Source organism: Halichoerus grypus, chromosome 8 (assembly GCF_964656455.1).
Source record: "Halichoerus grypus chromosome 8, mHalGry1.hap1.1, whole genome shotgun sequence".
Lineage (NCBI taxonomy): Eukaryota > Metazoa > Chordata > Mammalia > Carnivora > Phocidae > Halichoerus > Halichoerus grypus.
In genome coordinates this window covers 69,765,168-69,785,077 of record NC_135719.1, presented here as the reverse complement: position 1 = coordinate 69,785,077, position 19,910 = coordinate 69,765,168, and the positions used below count along the sequence as shown (strand labels likewise).

At 54.0% G+C, this 19,910-nt stretch overlaps 1 protein-coding gene across 6 annotated transcripts in view; it reads left to right on the top strand.

Annotated features, from left to right (window-relative positions):
- Positions 1-19,910, top strand: part of MAPKBP1 (mitogen-activated protein kinase binding protein 1) — a 51,397-nt gene that overhangs the window by 27,471 nt on the left and 4,016 nt on the right. For 4 of the 6 annotated variants that reach the window (XM_036084586.2, XM_078079512.1, XM_036084588.2 and 1 more), the window contains 26 exons: positions 7,140-7,202; positions 7,412-7,469; positions 8,198-8,368; positions 8,767-8,904; positions 9,181-9,363; positions 9,591-9,608; positions 9,935-10,095; positions 10,904-11,093; positions 11,679-11,825; positions 12,052-12,227; positions 13,011-13,102; positions 13,378-13,503; positions 13,871-13,941; positions 14,086-14,207; positions 14,493-14,568; positions 14,681-14,792; positions 14,970-15,033; positions 15,284-15,418; positions 15,627-15,763; positions 15,970-16,025; positions 17,369-17,605; positions 18,037-18,203; positions 18,447-18,592; positions 18,696-18,893; positions 19,063-19,147; positions 19,439-19,722. In XM_036084586.2, coding sequence (XP_035940479.1) covers positions 7,140-7,202; positions 7,412-7,469; positions 8,198-8,368; positions 8,767-8,904; positions 9,181-9,363; positions 9,591-9,608; positions 9,935-10,095; positions 10,904-11,093; positions 11,679-11,825; positions 12,052-12,227; positions 13,011-13,102; positions 13,378-13,503; positions 13,871-13,941; positions 14,086-14,207; positions 14,493-14,568; positions 14,681-14,792; positions 14,970-15,033; positions 15,284-15,418; positions 15,627-15,763; positions 15,970-16,025; positions 17,369-17,605; positions 18,037-18,203; positions 18,447-18,592; positions 18,696-18,893; positions 19,063-19,147; positions 19,439-19,722 — 3,413 coding nt within the window. The remainder of the gene's footprint in view (positions 1-7,139; positions 7,203-7,411; positions 7,470-8,197; positions 8,369-8,766; positions 8,905-9,180; positions 9,364-9,590; positions 9,609-9,934; positions 10,096-10,903; positions 11,094-11,678; positions 11,826-12,051; positions 12,228-13,010; positions 13,103-13,377; positions 13,504-13,870; positions 13,942-14,085; positions 14,208-14,492; positions 14,569-14,680; positions 14,793-14,969; positions 15,034-15,283; positions 15,419-15,626; positions 15,764-15,969; positions 16,026-17,368; positions 17,606-18,036; positions 18,204-18,446; positions 18,593-18,695; positions 18,894-19,062; positions 19,148-19,438; positions 19,723-19,910) is intronic. The other 2 variants (XM_078079510.1, XM_036084587.2) reach the window with 2 other exon arrangements.

The following is a 19,910-nucleotide window of genomic DNA, read 5'->3' as shown; positions in this document are numbered from 1 at the left end:
CTACTGGAGTGGGAGGTGCCCTATCCAGCAGCCCCGAGGAGACCTCTTGGTTGCTGTTAACTAGGGAGGAGGAAGGCAGACTCAGATTTCCTGAGAAGGCCCTCCCATTTACTCAGCCCATACTGGAAGTTATGCTGAGGTCCCCCAGCTCCAAAGCACTGGACAAGGTGTGAAACCACAGTCTCCCAACCTGAACTATGTTCTAGTGACAGCTGAGCTAAGGGAGCACAGAATTAGCTCCTTACGGTCTGTGGGCAAGCCCTGTGTGCCAGTTTGCCAGGGGGCGTGTGGGACTGTGGACACCGGGTGGGCCTGGGAGAAGATGCCTGCTTTGTGCCCTGGTGGATGGGAGTCATGTGCAGGGGTCCTTGCAAGTGTCGGTCCCCTCAGGGCCTGTCTTCTGGTTGCTCTGCAGGTTTCACACCTGAAACCGAGCCCCGTTAGTTCTTCCTCAGATGGTTTGGTCATAGATGCCTTCATTCATTTGTTCAGCAGGTATTTGTTGAAAACCTGCTCTGGACCAGGCACTGTTCTGGGCACAAGGTATATAGCAGTGAGCAGGACAGAAAGGGTGACCATTTTTGGTGGGGTTTAGGTTCAAGAAGGGCAAGCAGACAATCAGCATGCCAGCCCATAAATGAGCAAGATAGTGTCAGAGATGGTAAGTGTTCTGAAGAAAGTAAAACCAAGTGACAGAAAGGAGAGTAAGTGAATAGCTGGCGGGGCGTGTGGCGGGGCCGGGGCCGGGGCGGGGGCTACTTTAGGATTGGGTCGTTAAGACGCAGGGGGAGGTCACATTCAGCTGATGTCTGAATGACCAAGAGGAAGGAACTCTTGAGGATCTGGACTCCAAAGTGGTCCAGGTGGAGGAAGCCTCAAGTGCAAAGGTGCCAGGGAGGGGAGGATTGGGTTCACTTGTTTGAGGGGGCTAAATGGTTGTCGTGGTGGCTAGAGCATAATGAGTGGGAGGACGGGGGCCCAGGCGTTGCATTTTGACAGGGCTCATAAGTCTTGCAGTGCACAGAGATTCACGTCTTGTCCCAGAAGGGAATGTGTGTAGAGTCGTCTGGGCAGAGAGAAGTGCACTGCTAGCTCTCCACTGGTACCCATGTTATTCTCTGTCTTCTCTCATGTTTTTGAGGAGGGATTTGTAAAATGCCCCAGAAACAGAGATGCCAGTGGGTCCTGTGACCTGGCCTAAGAGGATTACTTATTTGGAAGGTCCTGGATTGCAGGCATTTAAAGAGGACCACAACCGAGGATGCCTTAGGAAACATCCTTGACTCATTCTCTCTTAGAATAATTAAAGCTATATTTCATTCCCTTTTGGGAGTGAATCCAGAGGGATGGTTTATAATTCCACACCTGGGTTAGGATCCTAATGAGTCATTAGTGTCCAACAAGTCATGTATGGGATGCCACAGTTGGGGCTCCTGTTGTAACTGCTGACCCCCTGGATCTCGCTTTCCTTGTTAGTGGTGGAGCAGAGTACCCTTCAAGAAGATGGCCAGGAGCACCATGCTGCTTACACTGCACACTGTCTTCTTCAGTCCCCACAGCAATTCTGTGAGGTAGATTTTGTTCTTCCTGTTCTACAGATGAGGAAACAGATTCAGAGAAGTTAAGGAATGTGCCCAAGATCACACAGTATGCTAGCACACAGGTCTGCCTGGCCCCAGTTTTCTCGTTCCTTCCATCATCACACTGCCCTTAAGTGTCTGTGAGTCCTAAAAGCCTAAGGTAGGGGAGAACCGCGCACCTGCCCTAGGGCCCTAGTAGTTCTCAGTTCTGCTGATTGGGAGGTTCCTTGGCTTTGAGATCTGGTGGCTAGTGACTTAATAATTTATTCACTCATTCACAAATATTTATTGAGTGCCTATCTTCTAGGCTCTGGGGATGTAAACAAAACAGATAAAAATACCACCTGCACAGAGCTGGCAATCTAGTGGTGAAGACAGATCTCCTCCCTGTCCAAAAGTGAATTCTATAGAATATAAAATGTGTGCTTTGGAGAAAGTATAAGCAATAAACAGTGAAAGGGAATAGGGAATGGGGGTACGGTATGGGGTTGTGATGTTAAATCGTGCTAGAGAGTGACATTTGAGCAAGGCTTGAAGGACCTCTTGTCCCTGTGTGAGTCACCTTCTGTTTTTACCTGGTCTGAAAGAAAGAGCATCCAAGGCACAGGGTCTCCGCTTGAACCTTCTGTGTCCTGCTTCCTGTATGTGCTGCTGTGTTCATTGCTCTTCCCACGCTTCTTTTGTTCCTGCCTTCTGGAGGATGGAGAGTGGTAGGAGGCAGATCCTGTGAGAATGCCGGGCTCTTGGTGATGGCAACAGGCCTGGACCTGTCTGGGAAAGGGGTGTGTTGAGGGCTTGGCCCTTCCTGGTTCAGAGGAGCTCCTGGGCAGTGGGCCCAGCACCTGGTACTGGCGTTCCACCACGTGACTCCCCGGCTGAGGCCCCGGGGGACCGAGAACTCACTGTCTCCCTGCACCCGCACCCTGGGGTTCTGAATTACGGGACTCAGCCGGTTGGGCCAGCCTAGCCCTTGTTGTGGATTGCAGCCAGCAGTACTGCAAGGACACACGTGCAGATGACTGCCTGTTGTCCTGGGTGACGTCAAGGGCCCGGGCGGCCAAGGCGGAGGGCCAAGGACATGCGGACTGCACCCTGCCCTCTGCTCCCCGGTAGACTGGGGAGCTTGCTCAGGGTCACAGAAGACTGACATGGCTCCCGCATCAGTGTCGCTGAGCTCTCTTCTCTTGGGAGGACCTCAGCTAGCGGGGCACAGGGAGAACCTTGGATGTCTGTGCCAAGTTCTGCCCTCACCTCGGCATCTGCATTATTGTCCCCACAAGTGGAGCTGTGACCAGGGGTTGGTTTCTTTCCTCCTCTTCCTCTGTGTGGGGAGGTTTCCATATTTGAATAACTAAAAGTAAAAATTTCAGCTTAGAGGTCTGTCTCTGTGTGTGTTTCCCTCCTTTGCACGTTTCTCTCCTTTGCGTAACTCCTCCATGCCGCACATGAGAATTTTCCAGGCTACGCTGGGGGTGTGTGTATATGGGGGGGGTGTCGGAGAAGGGAAGGATTGCCTCACAGCTAGTCATCTCCCTCTCTACACTGTAGTTTTACACACACACACACACACACTGCTCTCCTTCCTCCTCCCACCATGGAACTGCACTTACCAGGAGGAGGAAACAAGATGCTGTGGTCCAGCAAGACTGAGTGTTTTAAGCAGTCTGATGCATTGCTCTTTGAAAGTCATGAGGCTGCTTTGGGATGATGGGCTTAAAGGAAAACTCAAAAGCGTATCATAGAGCCCTCATCACCTACTTTTCCTGGATTTGGAATGTGGCCGGCTGGAGTATGTGTGGGGTCAGCTTGAGTCAGAGCAGCTTTCAGCCGAAGCCCTTTGCCATGGTTTTTGTGTAGTTGATCAGAAACTAGGTAACCTGTAACCACTCACCCTGGAAGTCACTGCTAGAGAGATGAGCCTGCAGAGACGGGCCTCCTCAGCAGATCGGCCCAGATAACAAGAAAGTTAGAAAACATCAGTTAGAAAACATGGTGGCAGACTGGTGTGTGTGTGTGTGTGTGTGTGTGTGTGTGTGTGTGTGTGTGTGTGTGTGTATGCTTTTTCACACACTGAAAAAAGTATTAAAATCTAAATATCTAAAACTATGAACTTGGAACTGTAACTGCTATAGTTTTCATCTGTCCTGTTCTGATTTCCAGAAATCCTGTAGCCCAAATCCTTTTCCCCTCAAAGTGCCCCAGTCATCTTTCCCTCTTCTCATAGGCTCCCGGTCAAGCACCCTGCATGTTAGGTCAGTTGTGTTTCACGTCTCTCATCTCCAACTTCACTTTTCTCTTCTTTCCTCAACTTACTCCACTCCGCAGCCCTTAGAGCACTGCTTCTGGAACCCCGACTCTCTTTGGCTTTAGCTGAGTGGCCTTGAGCCAGTTACCTCACTGCTCTGATCTCGGGTCTCCATCTGTAAAGTGGGGATAATTGTACTAAGGGTCACAAGGTGCTGGAAGGATTAGCTAAAACCAGACATCTAGGCTGCTTGGCACAGTGCCTGCTACCTATACCTAGAAAGTGACAAATGGTAACTCTTATTACTGAGCCCCACTGTATGAAGAGCAGAGGACCGGTTATTAAAGGAACTGGAAGCCTTCATGTTTCGAGTTCACTGAAACTCTTGTGGGGTGCTTTCTACCTTAGCCAGGAGATGGCACTTCAATTTTCCTTCCGTGCCCCTGTGCTACTGTCCTAGACACTTGAGGTGGTTTCTCACTCCGCGTTCCCCCCATCCCTTCCTTTCTCCCTTCCAAGCTTGTCATCCCTTCAGTGAATGAAGATGCAGATATTTTCTTTTCTCAAGCTTAATGTAGCTCTCCTTTCCTGGCTGCCTCCCCAGAACAAAAAATAAAGCCTCCTTTGAAGTTTTTACCATTACTGAGGTCCTAACAGGACTTTCCTCCATTCTTTCAGAGGAAAAACCTGACACAGTCCCTTAGCACCTCGTTCCCCACTGCCAGGAGCCCCCTTGCAGCTTCCTTTCCATGCTTAAGGAGTAGTAATATTAAGATTTGCCATTTGTTTGGCTCCTACTGTGTGTCAGAAAAAATCATTTAATCTTCACAGAAGCCCTAGGAGCTAGATCTGAGTGTTCATCCTTTATTATAGGTAAGTCAACATGCTTGTGCCCTACCCAGGGTCACAGAGCTGTCCATAGCAGAACAAGCCTCAAACCCTGGTCTCTGCCTCCGAAGCCCACAGCATCCCTACCGCCCCAACACTGCCTCTGAGGATCCAGATGTCCTCAGTCCCTCCTTCTATAGAAGACAGGTGGGGCATGGAGTAGGGAGAGCTGGGCCTACTGATGCCCCACAGGACCAAGCTAGTGGACCAGGGAAGGCACTCTCCCATTAAAATGGTTCTTGAACAACTGCAGTGGGCCAGCCTCTGCTAGGCACAGGAGACAAAGCAGTCAGCAGAACCAGACCCCGTTCCTGTTCTCGCGAAAGGCACATCAAAAATAAATGTAAAATTACAGCTGTGATAAATGTTACAAAAGATTGATATGCTGTGCTTGCTGTGAGAGCATATACTGAGGCCATTTGACCTGAGATCTGAAAGGGGACTAAAGATTAACTAGTTGGAAAAGGGAGAGAAGAATGTTCTAGATAAGGGAAACAGTTCCTGGAAAGGAGCATGGCAGGTTAAAGAGAGTGAAAGAATGTGGTTGGAGCATGGTTCAGGGTGAAGCTGGAGGGTGGGCAGGGGTCATACCACCCAGGCCTTCATGGGTACTTGAAGGAGTTTGGTTTTGGAAGCCCCCCAGGACTGATCTTGTGGGAGTGTTCCGATCAGATCAGACATGCATGTGTGTTTGATGTAAAGCACACCGGAAGTCAGGAGGCCTGGGAGGCCTGGCTCTGCTCTTTGTGGGACCTTTCTGAGCCTAGGCTTCCTCATCTCAAAATTCTGGAGGGTTGAACTAGGTGATTTTAAAGTCACCTAGCACGGTGCATTTTAATTCCTTCCCTCCTTCCTTCCAGCTTTAAGGTTCTATGAGTCTATCTGGAGGAATTAGGCTCCCTGTATCCTGGACTGCCCCTAACAGAAGCTGGGCAAGTGCGCATGGGTGTGTGTGTGTGTGTGTGTGTGTGTGTGTGTGTTCGGGAATGGGGAGGGAGAGTGATGGGGCACAGGGTTTCCAAGGCCATCTGACTTTTGTCATATGTGTAAGGGAAGCAGGAGACTAGAAGCTGGTGTCAGGAGAGAAAGGAGATGAGAAAGGGGAACAAAGAAAGATGAGCAGATAGAGAAGGAGAAAGGAAACTGAGGACGGATTTGGGGAGGGGTTAGAGGAGGAGCTGTGACTCAGGAATTCCAAGGCTGTTTGTTGCCCAGCCTGGCCGTTCTGGGCGTACCTAGTGTACCTCAGAGATCCCTGGGTCCCCAGAGATTACCTGCGGAATGTGTATATTGAAAGGGTTTTTGGAGCCCAATATGCTAAGCGCTCACCAGCAGCTGTACTTGCCTTTGCTTCAAGCTTCTAGCCGGCAGTGGGTTTCCCATTAAACAAGGCTGGTCTGGGGGCTGTCACCCTCTGCTCATTCCGTCCCCATCCCCTGACCTGGCGTAGCAGGTCCCACGCTTGCTCCTGTCAGTACTAATGAAGTGAGGCAGAAGGGGCCACGGGCCCAGGCCTGCTGACAGCCACGGAGACTAAGGGAGAACACTGCCTGGCTACAGCTTTGGGCTGCCTGCCTTGACTCCTACCACCTGGCCTCCTCACTGGAACTGCCTCTGGAAAGTCAATCTAAACCTGATCCTGTCCACCCTCGCTGCCTGGTTGGAGAGGGTCCTCCCACCCTTCTCTGCACAGCAGGCAGGCGGGCGGAGTCTCTGACTGTCTTCTGGCAGTCTGGAGGGCCCTTCTCGGGCTCTCTGGGGCCAGGGACTCTCAGGGCGGGGCCCAGGAGTTCCAAGGCACTGAACAGGCCTCCCCAGGCCCTCTTGGGCTCTCTCTGCCCGTCCTCCTAGTCTTACTGAGCCTTCCTGCAGTTCAGGCCTCCTGCCTCCTACCCACTTCTCATCTGACACATAGAGGGTGTGGGGTCGGCTCCTGCCAGGTACGCACGTGGGCATACACATGAGAGGCCTCACTCCTCCTTGGAGCACAAATGCTTGTCAGACATGTGGCTCCAACCTGTGAACTGGCTGTACACCTGTGGCCTGCTTTGCTCAAATCACATGGACTCTTCCCTCCTGCACCCCTTCCTGGGCTCTGTGCAAGGGCTGTGGGGAGGCCTGCGTCCTCGCTGCCCTTTGTGGGTATGACCAGAGATGGTGCTGGTGCTTAGGGACCTGGTGGGATAGGCTTTCAGGGAGCCTTCGTCCTCAAGGGGCTGCAGAGATAGGCCCTGGTGGGTGGGGAAGGGAAGCAAGAAGAGTAGGTTGCCAGAAAGCAGTCAGTTGCCCTCGGTGGCAAGCAGAGCCCCTCTGAACTTGCTCTGTGCAGGTCCCTGTGCTGAGTGATCGGAATTCCCAGGTGGCCTGGGTGCTTGTGGGGGAGCCGTGGTTTGGTGCTAAGTCTGTTGTCTTACTTGTCTCCCCAGGTGTGTGGTCGTGCTGTTCAATCCCCGGAAACACAAACAGCACCACATCCTCAACAGTTCCAGGTAAATGGGTCTGGGCACTGAGGGAGCACCTCCTTTTCCTGGGAGCTGGGAGAAAGGCACTGTCTGGGGGCTTTGTGGCTCTGCAGACTGGGGCCTGGTTGGGCCACATGTAGGTTGGTGTCTGCTGATCTTGCCTTTTGAGGGGACTCTGAGGGAGCTGGGCTTAGGCCAGGCTGTCAGTGCCCCTCTGAGCCTGCCTCGTCCTGCAGGAAAACCATCACGGCCCTCGCCTTCTCCCCTGATGGCAAGTACTTGGTCACTGGAGAGGTGAGTGAGGAAAGTGAGCTGCAGTCCTCCGAGGAGGGTGGGAGGCCTGGCCTCAGCAGAGGGCTACAATCTTAGGCCTCCTTAGGGCTGCTGCCACTTTGGTTCCCTGGACAGATGCTAAATCCTAGTTTTTGCTCTACCTGAAAATAGTGGTTCTTAAGCTTCCGTGAGCACCAGAATCACCTGGATTGCTTGGTGAAGTACACATTGTCAGGCCCGCCCCCAGGGTTTCTGATTCTGTAGGTGTGAGATGGGACTCCGAAACTGGCATTTCTTAAAGGTTCCCACATGCTCATTCTGCTGGCTGGGAGGCAGGCTGTGAAAAACCACTGCCTTAAAATGTTCCTGGTCCCCGGAGGCCCCCTGCTGGGCACATGAGGAACGCCTCTGTCTTCTCAGGCTGATGGAGGCGGAGGGGCAGAAATAGGCCTGAGTGGTCGTGGTTCTCAACCCTGGAGGCCCATCAGACTCACTCAAGGAGTGACACAGACATACTGAACAAAATCTGGGGCCATTTTCTCCCGGATAATCATTGTCGTCCTGAGATATTTTTGTTTGTTTGTTTTTGTTTTTAACCTTTGCCCCGTATAGCACTCTGCTCCTGACTCTTGGCCAAGGGTCATTAGAGAGATTGTATGTAGTAGCTGGGGAGGTAAGGGCCCCCACTCTGAAAGGCTCGGGGAGGCTGTATGCCTCTGCCCGCACTTCCAGTTCTTGCTTCCCTGCAGAGTGGGCACATGCCTGCCGTGCGCGTGTGGGACGTGGCTGAGCATAGCCAGGTGGCAGAGCTGCAGGAGCATAAGTACGGTGTGGCTTGCGTGGCCTTCTCCCCAAGCGCCAAGTACATTGTCTCCGTGGGCTACCAGCATGACATGATCGTCAACGTCTGGGCCTGGAAGGTGAGTGGACTGGGTGGGCTGGCCTGACAGCCTCATGGGGGGTTCACGGGCCAGTTGGGGAGCCCGGAGACTGCTGATCTGAGCCCCTTCCCTCCACTCTGCTGATCTCAGTCTCATGCTAGAAGATAGCCTGAAGCAGAAAAAAGTAACTGTGTAGCTACATGTGTTGGTAGAAAGGGGCTAGCTTTATGCCTTTGAGGGCCTCCAGCGGAAATGAATCTCTTCGACTCCTCTAGAAAGAAATTCTTCTCTCTCCCTTCTTTTTCTGACCAAAAAATCTTGGAAAGGAACATTTGTTAAAGTACAAGTCCTATCCAACCCCTCCTCCATCCTCTGAGCCTCTTTCTTCCTAGCCCCAAGGGGCAGAATTTTGATTCTTCCTTTGGCTTTCCCTCCAGAAAAACATTGTGGTGGCCTCCAATAAGGTGTCCAGTCGGGTGACAGCGGTGTCCTTCTCTGAAGATTGCAGCTACTTCGTCACTGCAGGCAATCGGCACATCAAATTCTGGTACCTCGATGACAGTAAGACCTCAAAGGTGAGCGGCTGCGGCTGGAAGTGGCCCCGGGGTCAGAGCCTGCTCAGCCCTCCCTAGGAGACCCCGTTCCACTTGGGCCCCCCTTTGCTCACTCAGCAGCCGTACAGAAGTTCCGGGTGATCCGGATGCTGTCTGGGCCGAGGAGGAGTCTCAGAGAGCGAGGGGGGCCTTGCTGCTTCTCCTCCCTCCCCGTAGGGCCTCGTTTGCAGGGGCAGGCTCCGGGGTGGGGGGGTGGGGGGGTGGGGGATGGGTGACAGGAGCGGTGCATCTCCACAGGTGAACGCCACTGTGCCTCTGCTGGGCCGCTCAGGGCTGCTGGGAGAGCTGCGCAACAACCTGTTCACTGACGTGGCCTGTGGCCGAGGGAAGAAGGCCGACAGCACCTTCTGCATCACGTCCTCAGGGCTGCTGTGCGAGTTCAGCGACAGGAGGCTTCTGGATAAGTGGGTGGAGCTGAGAGTAAGCACCTCTGTCCCCATGGGTAGGGGCTGGCCGCCCATGTGTCAGCTCAGGGGAGATCTGCTGCCTCTGGCTCTGTGGCAGGGGCTAGGCCCTCATGCGTGCAGGAGAGAGGAGCCTGGGGAGCCACAGCTTGGCCTCGTTCCAGCCCACGGAGATCTGTGTAACTCCCTCCTCTCTGCTTTCTCTTTCCACCTTTCTTTCCCCTGCTTCCCTCTTGTGCTCAGAATACAGACAGCTTCACAGTAAGTGGTGCCTAGACCCTCCTGTCTTTCTCATGCTGTTTCTTTCTCTCTGCTGGGCTTTTCCTACTTTGTCCTCTTGGTCAAAACCTCTTGTGCCTTAGAAGGGTCCCCGGCTCCCATCCCCCAATTGCACGTGGCTGTGGGCCCTCTGGCCACCTGCTGCTGGAGGGAGGGGCATCTCCAGATAACAGCTGAGGGGCTCAGGCCAGAGCAGCTGGGCAGCTTTCCCCTCGCCTCTGCCTTGGCTGGGATCTCCTCTTGGCAGGCGACTGTTGAGGAGGGGTTGGGCAGGGGACCCTTGCTGACCCAAGCCCCTCTGCCTGCAGACCACTGTGGCCCACTGCATCTCTGTGAGCCAAGACTACATCTTCTGTGGCTGTGCCGATGGCACCGTGCGCCTCTTCAACCCCTCTAACCTGCACTTCCTCAGCACACTGCCCAGGCCCCACGCCCTGGGGACAGACATTGCCAGTGTCACTGAGGCCAGGTGAGCTCTTTGGGCCCCCTGCCTCCACCCAGAGCCTCCCTCTGCACCCAGCCTTCCCTGGCTGTGCTTCAGGGAACAAAGTGAAGAGTGTATCTGCCCCAATGAAGGCCAGGAAACACCTCTGTAGAGCTACAGATTTGGGTTTATCAGTACTGGTTGCCACCAAGGAGACCGCACACCATGGGAAAGCAGGGAGTGTCTCAGGAGGGGGGTTAGGCAGGGCTTAGTGTAAGATTTGGGCTTGTAGTGGATGATTTTAGGGATGGTTCAAGGGATTGAAGTTTTGCTCTGGTTAGATGCTGTCAGGAAGTAGGGGTAGTTGCCCAGTGGGACATCTTCATAATTTTTATCTACAAGGTGGAAGGGAAGGTATGGGGCTAACGCTGTAATTGGTAAAGAAGCAGTGGTCAGTCACCACAGATGGGACTGGAAACGTTTGGTCACGTTTGTGGTTGGCACAGTGCTGTGCGTTCATCTGTGCTCTCAGACACGGTTATAGAGGGGTCTTGTTTTTGTTTCCCTCTGTCACGGCCACAGAGTTCCCTTGTCTGACTGTGGCGTACCGTGACATTGGTTGTGTTCCTCATGAGAACTTGATGGTCTGACAACCGGTGCTGGGTCAGCTCCGGCTGACAGCTGTCAGACGCTGCTTTTTCCTTTCTCAAGCAGCTACCCCCTGCAGGTCTGGAGAGGGTTCCCCATGCTCGTTCTGCTTCTTCCTTTGTGGTTTGGCTTCTGTTTTCATTCTTTTTAATCCTTCATTTTATCAGCTCTCCACTCACTTTTTACCCTGTCCTCTTCCCCACAGTCGCCTCTTCTCTGGAGGGGCCAATGCCAAGTATCCAGACACCATTGCCTTGACCTTTGATCCTACGAATCAGTGGCTGTCTTGTGTATACAACGACCACAGCATTTATGTTTGGGATGTGAGGGACCCCAAGAAAGTGGGCAAGGTGTACTCGGCTCTGTATCATTCCTCCTGCGTCTGGAGTGTGGAGGTATGTGGGCTGGGCTGGGCTGGCCTTGGACTGGCCAGGTTTGCTGGGGTACCCTTGTGAGGCGGGAAGTGGGAATCCCTGAGTATAAAGTTATATTCCTGCTGCCTTCTTGTTTCTCCAGCAGCATCCCTGTGTATCCACATATCTTCAGATGGGTCCCGAGGATTGAGCTTGAATTTAGAGCTTATATATCTCAGGCTTCTTCCGTTGTGCCCCTGTCTGTCCTTAGCTTTGCCTCATCCTGGGCTGGGTGATCTTGGACAAGTTACTGAACTTGACTCAACCTCAGTTTCCTGAACTGTAAATTGATGCACCTGATTTATCTAGTTGTCCTAAGAATTAAATGAAACGATATAAGTGGGAGACATGGAAGAATGCCTGGAACATAATAGGAGCTTGGTTAAGGTGTTTGCCCATAGCGATTATAGAGAGTATCTAATAGTTATGGCTTGCTTACTATGTGACAAACTCTGGGCTAAGTCCCGGCCAGCAATCTCTCTTTAATCTCATTCCCTTCTATCTCCTTGGGCAGGGAAAGGACTGCCCCCTAACTAGAGATCTGACTTTGTTCCCTCTGCCCCTCAGGTCTACCCTGAAGTGAAGGACAGTAACCAGGCCTGCCTGCCCCCAAGTTCCTTTATCACCTGTTCCTCAGACAATACCATCCGCCTGTGGAACACGGAGAGCTCCGGGGTGCATGGCTCCACACTGCACCGAAACATCCTCAGCAATGTGAGCCCTGAGGTCATAGGGCACCCCCTCCATGCTTAGTCCTCCCCTCCCCCCCAGCCTTCACGCCTCCCTCTCAGGAACCGGGTCCCCAGATTTTGATCTTTCAGCTCTGATTTGGCCGGGCTCCTTGAGCCAGGGGTTTATCTTGTCCAGCATTCCTCTCCCCTTGCAGCTGTACTGGGTCAGGCCTGCCTTATCCACCTCCTCTCCTGACCTGCTCCATTAGGACCTCATTAAGATCATCTATGTGGATGGGAACACTCAGGCCCTGCTGGACACAGAGCTGCCCGGAGGAGACAAAGCCGATGGGTCCCTGATGGATCCCCGTGTGGGCATCCGCTCTGTGTGTATCAGCCCCAACGGACAGCATCTAGCTTCTGGGGACCGTGTAGGCACGCTTAGGTAATGCCAGGCCTGGGGTGGTACCGACTGCCTCCCACAGCGCAGGCTGGGGGAGTTAGGTCCCGAAGGACAGAGCTTGAGAAAATGGGCTCAAAAAGATTGGGGAACAAGATGTCTATATACAAGGGGAAAGATAATAACCTTACAATGAAGAAACCCAGCAGAAACCATCCTAACCAAGTGATTAAGCTTAACAGCCTCATATCAGCATCGTGAAGCCTGTAATATGATGCACTAAGAAGCCACATAGCATGGTTTCTGTGGTATTCTTGCCAAAAATGGATTAACTCAGTCCAGTCATGGGAAAAAGGCAGGCAGACTCAAACTGAGGTACAGAGGACAGAGTAATCAATACTCTTCTAAAGAGTATTGGAGAGTGCTCAGTACTCCTCAAAAGCATCAAGGTCATGAAAGATAAGGAAAGACTGAAGAACTGTCATCAACTACAGGAGACTAAGGAGTAATAACAACTAAGTGCAATTTGGACTCTTGATAGGATCCTGGATCCAGAAAAAAGATATTGTGGAAAAACTGGTGGAATTAAACTAAAATCTTGAATTAGTAGTATAGTACCAACGTAAATTTCCCGATTTCTGGTATTTGAAGTGTTAACATGGAAAATCCCTGTACTCATCGCCACTTTTCTCTAAGCCTAAAAGTTCAAAAATAAATAAAAATTTAATTTTAAAAACAGGCCCGGGGGGAAGATATAGCAGAGAACGGAGGGTGAGTCTCTCCTCCCATAGCCTGGCAGTGACGTCCTCCCTCTCCTCATCTTTGCAGGGTGCACGAGCTGCAGTCCCTGAGTGAGATGCTGAAGGTGGAGGCCCATGACTCAGAGATTCTCTGCTTGGAGTACTCTAAGCCGGACACGGGTAAGAAGGATGCCTGGTATCTGGCCCGGAGTGGCCCAGGGCTCCCCCAGTCCTGCTAGTGCCACTTGCATCTATCCTGGCTCCCTGGGGTGTGGGACCGAACGCCATTTGAAGCATTTGGTGTCTTCGCAGGTTTAGCGGAGGACAGCTCCATTCCTGCTCTGTGGTTCACTTGGCTTAGGGTTATGGGACTCGGTTCCTGCGGGCCTTTTGCCGGGCCCAGATGGGGGCCTGCTCTGGGCACTCATGGGCTGATGGAGTTCTTTGAACGCCAGGTCTGAAGCTGCTGGCATCAGCGAGCCGGGACCGGCTCATCCATGTGTTAGATGCTGGCCGGGAGTACAGCCTGCAGCAGACGTTGGACGAGCACTCATCCTCCATCACTGCCGTCAAGTTTGCAGGTGGGGGCAGGGCAATTGAGACACATCTTGCCATCTACCAGCAACATCCTCCACCCCCACCCCGACTGCCACCAGCCTCCTGCCTCCATGAGAAGGGTGTGCCAGTCACAGGGGTGTGTTGGACAGCAGCTGGGAGGCCTGGGGCCAGATGGGAAGGCAGGTAGAATGTAGACTCTCTGTCTAGGGGACCCTGAGCCAACCAGGTTGGCTGAGGATAGAGAGAATGGCAAGCTTAGGTTTGGAGGGAAGCGACCTGATTTAATTGGTTGTCTGGGTCACGTAGAGAGCTCAGTAGTGGGGTAGTAGAGGAGGGACTGGCCACTTGTGGTGAGAGCAGTGGGAATAGCTAGGCCCCCCTCTTCCATAGCCAGCGATGGGCAAGTCCGCATGATCAGCTGTGGAGCAGACAAGAGCATTTACTTCCGCACTGCACAGAAGGTGAGGGTATGGGGCTTCCCTGAATGGGGCAGGGGTTGGGGGGTGTGGGTTTCTACCGTTCCCCCAGCTGAGGTTGTAAGAGGTGAAGGGAGGTGAAAGCGGGGTTTTCTGGGCCTGGTGGAGCCACATACTCTACCCCTGCAGTCTGGAGATGGAGTCCAGTTTACACGGACACACCATGTGGTACGGAAGACGACCCTCTATGACATGGATGTGGAGCCCAGCTGGAAGTACACGGCTATCGGCTGCCAGGACCGAAATATTCGGTGGGCATCCCCTTCTCAAACCGTATGACCACATTCCTTCAAGCCCGAGGGGGTCAGCTCTTGGCAGCTCTCTCCCCACTTCTGTCTTTTTGTCCAGGACTTTGTGGCCCCCCTTGAGCCTATAGAATGAGCACTTTGCCGTACCCAAGAGGCGGTAGCCCCTTTGGTGTTGGGGAGTGGCTCCCAGAGAGAACAGGGTTGGGACTGAACGCTGGGGTCTCTGCCACCCAGCTGTGCTTGATCACGGCCTCCTCCTCACGTGAACAAGAGCATGTTTCTTCACAGGATCTTTAACATCAGCAGTGGGAAGCAGAAGAAGCTGTTTAAAGGGTCACAGGGTGAGGATGGCACTCTGATTAAGGTAAGGGCCCAGGAGGATGGGCCCTGGGCCAGAGAAAGGGAGCACTGGGGTACTAGGTGGAAAGGGACTGGTGCTTCCCTTGTCCTCTGCCAGCTATGTGTCCACTCCTCAGGTGCAGACAGACCCCTCAGGGATCTACATAGCCACCAGCTGTTCTGACAAGAACCTCTCCATTTTTGACTTCTCCTCAGGCGAGTGCGTGGCCACCATGTTTGGCCACTCAGGTGAGTGTTGCCCCAGTACTCTACTGCTGGAACTTTGCTCTTTCTTCCTTTAGTTTCTTGGGACCTAGCAGAGCTGCCTGCCCCTCCCTTCCGACCAACATCCACCTCCACTGTTGGGACAGAAGCTTGGTTGGGACTTCAGGGTGGTTCATAGGTTGTATTCTTTCTTCCTCGCAGAGATTGTCACTGGCATGAAGTTTAGTAATGACTGCAAACATCTCATCTCAGTGTCAGGGGACAGGTGAGCAGAAGCCAGCTTCCCTGAGACACAGATTTTTCCTCTGTGACACACACACCCTGCCCCCTCCTCTCTCTTCACATCAGTGATATCTCTGGGAAATAGGGCTAAGCAGGGGTATTTCTAGGGCCTGACGTGTCACTAGAGGGTGGCTCTGGTCTTCTTGCCAGCCCATGGAGAAGGGGAACTAGTGGGGTTCCACCCCAGAGTCCTACGTTACCTCTCCCTCACCCAACTCTGTGGCTGTACCCAGCTGTATATTTGTATGGCGCCTGAGCTCTGAGATGACTATCAGCATGAGGCAGCGTCTGGCTGAGCTGCGCCAGCGTCAGCGAGGGGGCAAGCAGCAAGGATCGTCTTCTCCCCAGAGGGCTGCAGGACCCAACCGGTGAGAAAAGAGTCTGGATACGGGCTAGCGGTAGGTGGGCATCCAGACTGCTCGCTGTCTCAGTGCTCCTCCTTTTTGCTCTGCACCTGCCATTCACCTATACCTCCTGGATCCCCCAACACCTGTTTCTTACCTGAAGACCCATGAAGTTTGGCCTCTTCCTGCATTGAATCTCCTCTTCCCATGACCTTCCTTGTCTTGGACTCAGGCACGAGGCCCCATCGATGCTGTCTCCTGGACCAGCTCTGTCATCAGACAGTGACAAGGAGGGAGAAGATGAGGGCACTGAAGAGGAAGAACTTCCAGCTCTGCCCATCCTTGCCAAGGGTACCAAGAAGGAGCCAGGTGTGTGGAAGTCTGGAGCAGGGCCAGACAGGCACCAGTTGGCACAGTGGCTAGATATGCCCTTTCTGGGACAGGGGGTGAGAACAGGGTGAGCCGAGGAAGCCAGAGCATCTCTATGGCCACACAAGGGTATGGGCTGGTGCGGGGTCAGGGAGCTGGGTGGGTGGGCAGGAGACACTGTCTCTGACTGCCTGTCTCTTGTCTAGCCTCAGTGCCCGGCCCAGGCCTGCCCCGAAGCCTGTCCCACTGGGAGATGAGTCGGGTGAGTCACCATCATTAAAAATGGCCTTCCGAGGTTACAAGGAGTGGAGGAAGGTGGAAGCAGGGCTCTCTGGGCCTGCCCACGTGCTGCACCCCTTGTGTCCAAGGCAGGGCCTTGTGGGAGAGTTTGAACAGCTTGGCTGGTCCCAGGTTAGGGATGATGAAGCCCAGGGGTCTCCCTCCTGCAGGCCAGGTGGGGTGGCCTGCAAGGTCTAGTCACCACTAGAAGAAGCGCTCCACTAGTTCAGCTGCCTGGGGGCCTGGGGGTAAGTGTGAACAAAGAACAGGTTGAGGTGGGGAGTAGACAAGGGGTGTCTGAGCCAAACAGAGCTGAAGTTCAAGGTGTGCCTGGGTGGCTCAGTCGGTTAAGTGTCCGACTCTTGGTTTCAGCTTAGGTCATGATCCCAGTGTCGTGGGATCGAGCCCTGAGGGCCCCGGCGTTGGGCCCCACTTAGGGCTCCATGCTCAGAGGAGAGTTCGCTTGTCCCTCTCCCTCCCCCACTGCACCCCCCTTGTGTCCATGTGCCTGTGTGCAAGCTCTCTCTCAAATAAATAAACAATAACAAATAAAATTTAAGAAAAAAAAAAGAACTGAAGTTCAAGAACATCAAAGGTTCAAAGAGTAGGCATCTGGAGAAACTGTAGTTCTAAAGACTCCGGGTTAGGAGGTAAGGTCAGAACTTCCAGAGCAGTTATTTAGAGGGACGGGGCCGTGAGAGGACCGGTAACTGGGCGGCTACTTCAGGGCAGCCAGAAGCAGGGTCAAGGCTTTCTGAGCAAGCCCGACAGCAGCCCCGCCCTCGCTCGTGCCACATCAAGACTTGAAGTGGCATTACCTTCATTGTCAGTGGCAGCTCCATGGAATGATGGTGGTGTGGTGCCTCTCGTGCCTTCTGACCAGCCCAGGGGCTCAAGGCTGGACTATTTGTCCTTGGTGCTCTGAATGGACTTGGGGCTAACCTCAGAGTAAGGGACTTTTTAGAGATCACCAGCTCCAAGGTGCCCAGGCTGAGACTAGAAGGCTGAGACTAGAAGGTCTAAGACAAGATGTAGAGTGAAGCTAAGAGCGTGAACTCAGGAGCCAGACTACTTGAGTTGTAACCTGCAGGCAGGCCACTTACTGTCCGTGGGGCTAGGTAAGTTACTTAAGCCCACTGTGCTTCAGTTTTCCCATATGTAAAAATGGGGATAATAATAATGCCTACTTCATAAGGTTGTTGTGGGGATTGAGTGAGTGAACACCTGTATGTAAAGTGGATGGCACACAGTAAGTGCTATGTGAGTGTTTGCTAATACTGTTGTGTAGTGGTTGTGACCCCCTCCCCAACCCCTGCCTCACACCAGGCACAGGAGACGGTGGAGTTCCTGGCCCCAGCCCCTGCAGCCAACCAAGGACCCAGAAGAAGGGGCCGCTGGGCCCAGCCAGGTGTGGAGCTGAGTGTCCGCTCCATGCTGGACCTGCGGCAGCTAGAGACACTGGTCCCAGGCCCTCGAGGTGCTAGCCAAGACTTGCTGGCCATGACCCCATCTTGCCCTGGGAAGCATGGTCAGCAGGCCCCTGAGACCTCACATGCTAGCCAGGTGAGCCAGCTTTCTCCCAGCAACCTAGAGATCTCCAAGCAGCCGTAGCCAGCCGTGTGCCGACAGCTGGGGCCTGAGGACTTGGCCAGCTGTGCTTGCTCTGCCCCTGTGGCACATGGGTAACCTGGATTGCAAAGGTTCAAGCTGGGCTAAGCTGTATGGTCTGCTGATTGGGGTGGTACCCTTTGTCCTGGGCCAGGTTTCTTAAAGGGCTCATGGTATTAAGTGGTGGCTGGAGATTGGCAGCCCGGAGTGTGACAGAATATCATTATTCCAGAAACTCAAGAACCTTAACTGGAGTTCTCCTCAGAGTTGGAATATTCAGCTTCCCCCAGAACTGATGCACACCAGATCCTTGCCTACCTCCACCTCTTTTCCCAGACCCTCTCTCACATCAACAACCTCAGTAACGCCCCTTTGTGTGTTCCCAGAACGAAAAGCCCCCTCGGCCTCAGGCTTCCCAACCCTGTTCCTGTCCCCACATTATTCGATTGTTGTCCCAAGAGGAAGGGGTCTTTGCCCAAGATCTGGAGCCTGCACCCATCGAAGATGGTATTGTCTACCCGGAGCCGAGTGACAGCCCCATCCTGGATACCAGGCAAGGGTCCTTCCCTCACCAGACCTCAGGGGCCATGCAGTCTTCCTTTCCCAGGCTTCCCTTCCCTGAGTGTTCTTTAGTTAGGGGAGGGCTGGCCCAGATTCCTCAGGGCTTGCCCGCCACTTTGTCCCTGCTTCATCCCCAGTCCCACTCACAGGTCGGGGAGAAGGAAGCCAGGTGTCGTGGTAGGGCTGCTCACCCCTACTAACTGCCTCTTCTTTCCCCTGCTGGCCTTCCTGGAAGTGAGTTCCAGGTGCAGGCTCCAGCCCGAGGGGCCCTGGGAAGAGTGTATCCAGGCAGCAGGGGCTCCGAGAAGCACAGTCCTGACAGTGCGTGCTCTGTGGATTATAGTAGCAGCCGCCTTTCCAGCCCTGAGCACCCCAACGAAGGTGAGGCTGCGGCTTTGAGGGAGGTCAGTGGACTGAGGTGGGAGTGGAGGCTCTGGCGATGGGTGGGTGCAGCATGATGCTTCTCTCCCCTCCCCACATCCAGACTCTGAGAGCACGGAGCCCCTGAGTGTGGATGGCATTTCCTCAGACCTTGAAGAGCCAGCCGAGGGTGATGAGGAAGAGGAGGAAGAAGAGGGAGGCACTGGTGCCTATGGGCTGCAGGAAGGCAGTCCCCATACCCCAGACCAGGAGCAGTTTCTAAAACAGCACTTTGAGACTCTGGCCAATGGGGCTGCTCCAGGTGTGGTGAGAGGGCCAGTATGTGGTCACTGTAGTCTGCCCTTCTTCCCTCCTTGCCTGGCTGAGAGGGAGGGTCCAAGGGCAGGCCATGCCCTGGGGTTACCTTCGGAGGGGGGGCAGAATCTGGGGCGAGGGCTGGCTTCGATTCATGATTTCTGTCACCTTGGTAGGGGGCCCAGTCCGGGTACCAGAGAGGACAGAGTCTCAGAGCATCTCTTCACGATTCCTGTTGCAAGTGCAGACCCCCCCGCTCAGGTACCTCCCCCACAGCAGCTCTCACTCTCCTACAAGGAGCTGTGGCTCACTTGACTTCCCAGCGCTCCCCAAAGGGCCCTTGAGGCGGCAGGCCATCCTCCTCTCTCCAAGGTTGCCGTCTTCCCATGCCGAACAGCGTTCTGCACTCCCAAGTTTTGGGACAACCGGCCTGCTGGCTTTGTGCCTGCCCTTCTCGCCCAGAGCTTCTGGTTCTGTGAGAGCTTCTCCCCGTCTTGGCAGGGAGGACTCCTAAGCCTTCTCTGGGCCTTCTTCCACATTTCCTCCCTGTAGGGAACTGTCTCCATCTTCCTCAAGCCTGGCGCTGACATCGAGACCAGTCCAGACGCGGCCGGCTTCGGGTGAGCAGCCGAGAGGCAGTGGTGCCAGTCCTCCAGGAGCACCCCCGGAGGCAGAGCGCTCCCCTGGCAATGCTGGCCTCCAGCAGGCAGTCCCTGTGCTTTTGCCACGACGCCGTCTCAACCCTGACAGCAGCTGGGCTCCCAAGAGAGTGGCTGCAGCCAGCACCTTAGGTGGACTCCAGAAAGCCCAGTCTGTGCAGAGTCTGGTGCCGCAGGGTGAGGAGCCTGGTGGGCTCAACTCCAGGGTGCGGGGAGTATGGAGGGCATGCGCATGCTAGAGGAAGGAGGGCCTGATTTAGCCCTGACGTGTCACAGTGCTTGCCACTGGGTGTCCCTTAGTGGGTATGGGCAGGGCACCGCAACTTCTAGGGAGCTAGTGCCTGGGAAGCCTTCCTCACCACCTG